At 47.2% G+C, this 6,598-nt stretch overlaps 1 protein-coding gene across 1 annotated transcript; it reads right to left on the bottom strand.

Annotated features, from left to right (window-relative positions):
- Positions 1-506: 506 nt before the first annotated feature.
- On the bottom strand, positions 507-5,024 carry LOC146797222 (olfactory receptor 5J3-like). The gene is made up of 2 exons (XM_085627536.1): positions 4,115-5,024; positions 507-634 (listed from the first exon to the last, which is right to left on the bottom strand). Exons 1-2 carry the CDS (start codon positions 5,022-5,024, stop codon positions 507-509), a joined length of 1,038 nt encoding a protein of 345 aa, XP_085483662.1.
- Between the last annotated feature and the right edge of the window lie 1,574 nt (positions 5,025-6,598).

Genomic DNA, 6,598 nt, shown 5'->3' with positions numbered 1-6,598 from the left:
AGGTATAGTCCTTTTGTTTATTTTTGGTACATCAAGGTAGCAAGGAGAGCATTGCTGGCGGTGATCAGCATTGCTGGCGGTGCTCAGCGTTGCTGGCGGTGGTCAGCATTGCTGGCGGTGGTTAGCATTGCTGGCGGTGCTCAGCGTTGCTGGCGGTGCTCAGCGTTGCTGGCGGTGGTTAGCCTTGCTGGCGGTGCTCAGCGTTGCTGGCGGTGGTTAGCATTGCTGGCAGTGCTCAGCGTTGCTGGCGGTGGTCAGCATTGCTAGCGGTGGTCAGCGTGGTGCTGGGAGCAGGTTGTGCATCATGGATGGGCAGGTTGGAGCCTCGCATTTGTGGTCCTCAGCAATAATCGATGATTGCTATGCTAAAAGACAGGCTGGTGGCATCTCATTCTTGGTCGCGAAGAGCCAAAAAGCCTAAATTAATCAGTCAATCAATCAGCATTTGAATAGTGCAGCACTGTCATCCCTAGGGGTCTCTGGGTGCTGAGGCTGCCATGGCACCGTCAAAGAGCCAGGCCATGATTTTCTTTCTGAAGCATGCCAGGGATGGTGCTGTACAGAGGTGGAGGGGTAGGTTGTTCCAGGTCTTTGTGGCGATGTAAGAGAAGGAGCAGCCCACACTGCGGAAGCGACGGATGCAGGATGTGCACACAGACAAGTGAGGAGGAGGGCAGGTACCTTACGGGTTGATGGAAGTTCAGTCAATGGTTGATGTAGGATGGTCCTTGATCATGTAGATCTTTGCAGGTGTGCGTAAGGGTCTTATTAAGAGCACACTGAGGGGCACTTCTTGGGGTCAGGAACTCTTTGAAGACGTGGCGAAGAGCTGTGAGGAGCCTGTTATGTCCCTCAGGCTCGAATCAGGAGGCCAGCAGACCAGCCCTTTAAATCACTCTGGAGTTTCAAAATAAAATTACAGGCCCAGTTGTTCTTCCGTAGGCAAGGGAACAGCAGGCAGCAGGTCAGCACAGCAAGGTAAAAGTTTAGAATAGTGACAGTCCTTTCAGCAGCACAGTAGTCCTTCTTCTTTAAAAGAATCAACAGGCCCATAAGTGTACTGAAATGGTGGTGTCTGAGGTTCTTTTTTATACACAGTTGTGCCTTTGAAGTGGGGAGAAGCTTCTAGAGGCAATCCTTTGAAGTGCACAGATGCCCTGCCTTCCTGGCCTTGGCTCCAGACTCTCTACAGCCTTTTGTGTGGATGCAGGAATAGCCTATTAGGTGTAAGTGAGGCTGAGTCCAGCTCCTCCCTCCCATCCTGACAGGGATGGCTCATCCAGTTACCCCTAAGCTCCCATTGTGTGTGGCTGTCTAGGAGGAATGCACAAAGCCCAACTGCCAACTACACCCAGTCATTAGACCAGAGACAGGCTGCAGGCACCAAATGGCTAAGGAAAAAAATTGCAACTTTCTAAAAGTAACACTACACTCATAAACCCCCGACACCTTAAGTTCTATATTAGTTTCAAAGGCCACGTAATTACTCCGAGCCAATGCCTTTAAACACGCATTATATATGCTCCCAAAAATTATTTTACCACACCTGTACAAAGAACAGAAATGTACTTAAGATATTTGTTGGCACATCGAAATTGAGAAGTTACAGACGAAAACATTGTGGAATTTATATTGGACACTTATTTTCGTATTATGGCTATGTGTTTATGATATATATATATGTCAGTGCTGTGGATTGATGTTAAATGTTTGTTTTCTCTACTGACTATGTTGAGTATTTATGTGAATGTATTACAATTGTTTTGCGATAAAAAAAGTATCTTGTGCTGACGTGCCAATATTAGATATTTTGTGCATGTACTATATTTCTCAAAACAAGTCTAACTAATGGCTTCTACTTATAATTGCTTCTAATGTTTTCGTCTTTAATTTGTCTTTTATTGTCTTAAGTTCATTTCTGTTCTTTGCACAGGTGATTGATTACCCCAAAATATTTTTGGGAGAATGTATAATGCATGTTTAAAGGCATTGGTTCTGGGTAATAACGCGCCTTTGAAACAAATGTAGAATTTATGGAGTCGGTTTTTTTCCAGTGTAGTGCTTCTTTGTACCGATTCCACTCCCTAACTGGATCACCCCCCGTAGTTGGATTTAACTTTCTAAAAGTGGCATTTTCAGAATTGTAATTTAAAATCCGACTTCATCATAAGTTAGGATTTTTCAATTATTGCTCAAGAGATGCCAAACATGAACCAGATTTTTCTTCCCATTTAGTAATTACACTCATAAAATGTAATTAGGCAATTCCAATGATATCCTATGGGAGAGACAAACAAATGTAAGGGTTTATCAGGACATGTAAAACTTAAAAGTACATGTCGACCTTTTTAAATACATTGCAACCTGCCTATGGGGCTATCCAGGGCCTGCCTGAGGGGTAACACATGTATTAAAAAAGAAGGTTTGGGCCTGGCAAAAGGTTTATTTTGCCAGGTCGAAGTAGCAGTTTAAAACTGCATACAAGGGCTTCATAATGGCTGCCCTAGGACATGTTTAGAAGGCTACTTAAGTGGGTTGCGCAATCAGTGCTGCAGACCCACTAGTAATATTTAGGGTCATATTTATGAATGCAGCACACATGGAAAGAGCAAAAAAAGAAGTGAAATTAATAATTGCTCCTCGTATCGCCGTCCTAAAACCAGGTATTCCTAGTGTTAGTGTTTGGGGCTGCCTCATCCTTGAAAATCTGGGGCAGCGTCAAAAACCAAAGAGTGTTGCAGTGGAATGCCCACTGCAACACCCATTGTATGCCCCTTTGCCGCAGAGGACTGCAACGGAAAGGGGCATTTTTACAAGGTGGCGTTGAGCTATGATAAGTGGCTTAATGCCAGCTTGTAAATATGGGTATGGAGCAACACCACTGGAGCGTCAGAAAAAGTGATGCTCTGGTGGCGTTAGGGGCTTGTAAATCTGCCCCTGTGTGTCAAAGGGCACTCGATTATTGTTTGCGTTGCTTAATCTTGTTCTGGGTCATCCACCACCTGTGGAAGGTGCTAGCACCTCTAGGGTTGTATATTTCTGGAGTCACTGCTTCCTTGGACTGTAGTTTTTAAACAAAGCTCAAGCTAGGATTACAACATTTACGTCTGGGTCCAATGTTATTTGTTTTTGTAGCGTAAACACTATATTAATGTCTTAGGACATATCTCAGCCCAGGAGGTTGAAAGTCCTTCTAGTTGTATGTAATCTGCCCTCCAATTCCCACATGTAAATATAACATGTTGGGACATTTTATCAAGGAACGGCAATGGGCTTCATAATATGCCCTTGTGAATTCTCTTAGAAGCCCTGGTTCTGGTGTGAACCTGGGCTTCTATTGGAATTTTCTATGGCATATTATCAAGCCTATTATCGCCGCTTTAGTGGCAGTTTCCTGCCGCTAAAGCGGCGATAATGTTATCGCCGCTCCTTGATAATATGGCCCCACATTCTTAAGATAAAGCTCTGGGCCTTGAGTGTATTTACTACTGTTAGTCTGTATCAGTCTACTGAACCCTCTCCCACCTCCTTCAGGACACCTTGACTGTTTGACTTTGCTAACCCTAGACAGTCAAAAGTCCAGAGTGCACAACTTGGTTGTCTGATTGACACACACTATTGTTTGTTGCCTGTGGAGACCTAGTGGAACGGAAGTACCCACCAGGATCCTGCAGATGAACACCAGGTGCTCCAGGACACTCAGTAAAGGCCTCGCTGGGCCACCCCTACCCTCTCCCCGAAGAACCTTCTTCAGGGCCACCCCTACCCTCTCCCCGAATAGCCATCTTCAGTGCCACCCCTACCCTCTCCCCCAAGAGCCATCTTCAGGGCCTCCCCTACCCTCTCCCCGAAGAGCCATCTTCAGGGCCTCCCCTACCCTCTCCCCGAAGAGCCATCTTCTGGGCCATCCCTACCCTCTCCCCGAAGAGCCATCTTCAGGGCCACCCCACCCTCTCCCCAAAGAGCCTTCTTCAAGGCCACCCCTACCCTCACCCCTGAAGAGCCATCTTCAGGGCCACCCCACCCTCTCCCCGAAGAGCCTTCTTCAGGGCCACCCCTACCCTCGCCCCTGAAGTGCCATCTTCAGGGCCAGCCCACCCTCTCCCCTGAAAAGCCTTCTTCAGGGCTTCTTTCACCTCCTTGTTTCTCAGACAGTAGATCATGGGGTTCAGCATGGGGGTGGCAATGGTGTACATGACGGAAATGATGCGGTCCTTGGTCAGAGAGTAGCTGGACATGGGCCGGAAGTACATGAAGATGATGGTGCCGTAAAAGAGGACGACGACGGTGAGGTGTGACGAGCAGGTGGAGAAAGCCCTCAGCTTGCCCTGTGTGGAGCGGATGTTCATGACACTGCGGATGATCCGGGAGTAGGAATACAGAGTGATGAGGAAGCAGCCAAACCCCACAGCCCCACCAGACACAAAGGCAAACACCATATTAATGGAAGTGTCCGTGCAGGAGAGCGCGAAGAGAGGAGGAAGGTCGCAGAAGAAGTGGGTGAGGACATTGGGGCCACAGAAGGACAGCCTTAACGTGCAAAGAGTGTGGATGAAGGAGTAGAGGAAGCCCCCCACCCACGAGCCGCTGGCCAGTCGTAGGCAGGATCTCTTGCTCATTATGTTGGCGTAGTGGAGAGGGCTGCATATAGCAGCGTAGCGGTCATAGGCCATGACAGCCAGAAGGAAGCTCTCAGTGCAGCCCAAGGAGATGAAGAAGGAGAGCTGGGCGATGCAGCCGTGGAACGAGATGGCCTTCCGCTGCACCAGGAAGTCGGCCAGCATCTTGGGGAGGGTGACCGAGGAGTAGCAGAGGTCCAGGAAGGAGAGGTTGCCCAGGAAGAAATACATGGGCGTGTGCAGTCGGGGATCCAGTCTTGTAATGGTGACAATGAGAAGGTTCCCACTCAAGGTGGCGAGGTAGACAGCCAGGAAGAGGGCGAACAAGCAACGCTGGACAGCCAGGTTGTTGGACAGCCCCAGGAGGATGAATTCGGACACGGTTGTCTGGTTCTTCTTGGTCATTGCTTCACGTTCGGTACCTGGAAACGGAGAGAGAGAGAGGAAATTAGCCATATCATCTAACAGTGTCTGAGCTAACCCCAGGTGGAAGCAAACTCATAACGACACCTGGTCTGAGTTAACTAACCCATGGTAGAAGCAAATTCATAGACAAACCTGGTCTAAGCCTACCCCAGGTGGATGCAAACTCATAATCACACCTGGTCTGAGCTAATCCCTGGTGGAAGCAAACACACTTGGTCCGAGCTAACCCATGGTGGAAGCAAACTCTTAACCACACCTGGTCTGAGCTAACCCCAGGTGGAAGCAAACTCATAACCACACCTGGTCTGAGCTAACCCCTGGTGTGAGCAAACTCACAGACACACCTGGTCTGAACTAATTCCTGGTGGAAGCAAACTCATATACACACCTGGTCTGAGCTAACCCATATTGGAAGCAAACTCATATACACACCTTGTGCATCACGAAGCCAAAGGGCCAAACAGCATGACGCAGGTCAGTGTAGTTTCCTCCCACCAAAAGAGAGCCCGGGCGAAGGCCCTTTGCATCTTTTATTTACTGACGACGTCACAAACCAAACCATGTTTCACACAGGCTGTAGGGGCTGATATTCAATACAATGAGGGGTAGATTCACTAAGATTTTACGCTGTGTTTGCATCACAAAAGTGAGACAAATTGGCACAAAATCTTTTTCTCTGATTTACTCTCCAGCGCTAAACTTATTTAGCATCAGAAATAACGTGAAAGTAACGCCAAGCAGCGCATATCGTTGATTTGCATTACTCAAGGAAGTGTACCATGGGTGGTGCATCGGCATTCCCATTCAACCACCCAAGGTTTCTGACGCTAAACCCTATTTACTAAATAAAGTAGACAGGGTTTAGTGTCAGAAAACTGCACCCTTTTGAAGTAGGTGCAAGGAAGGAGAAATGCTTTCATTTCTCCTTCCGTTTCCGTGTACGTGTGCTGCACTTTACAGCATGCATCCAAAGAGGGAAAAGGGTTCAAGTTAGTCTAAGCAGAGTATTTTGTGCGGGAAGGTTATCCTTCCAGTACAAAAACTATGCTACACTCACAGAGACATCCTCGCACTGTGGCACAAAGGTGTCTCCGTGCCAGGGAAAGGAGAGAGACATATTTCTGTAACTATGGCGCCCTCCTCTTCGGATGTATGATGATACAACGCAAACATTCACAAAGCATACCTTTACAATGCAGTTTTTACATCGCAACATCCATTACAAAGCATGTTTTTACACCGCATGCCATCACAAAGCATTTTTAGAACCTACATTTACAATGCATTGCATTACAACGAATACCATTACAACGCATATTACTTTTAGGGCAACAGTAGGGTAAGTGTTGGATAGTTTAGGGGTAAAAATTACTATTCCCACTCCAGTGAGTGCAACAGTAGGGTAAATGTTGGATAGTGTAGGGGTAAAAATGACTATTCCCACTCCAGTGAGTGCAACAGTAGGATAAGTGTTGGATAGTGTAGGGGTAAAAAATACTATTCCCACTCCAGTGAGTGCAACAGTAGGGTAAGTGTTGGATAGTGTAGGGGTA

Source organism: Triturus cristatus, chromosome 9, assembly GCF_964204655.1.
Source record: "Triturus cristatus chromosome 9, aTriCri1.1, whole genome shotgun sequence".
NCBI lineage: Eukaryota > Metazoa > Chordata > Amphibia > Caudata > Salamandridae > Triturus > Triturus cristatus.
Note: the sequence above shows the minus strand (reverse complement) of the source record. Positions and strands in the feature narration are given on the sequence as shown.

Bases quoted from the DNA above. Each gene is read 5' to 3' on its own strand.
- LOC146797222 (XM_085627536.1), bottom strand. From the start codon at position 5,024: ATGACCAAGAAGAACCAGACAACCGTGTCCGAATTCATCCTCCTGGGG. The intron at 635-4,114 runs CTTTTCAGGGGA...TCCTGCATCCGT, and splicing joins GAAAGAAGCCCTGAAGAAGG to CGCTTCCGCAGTGTGGGCTG.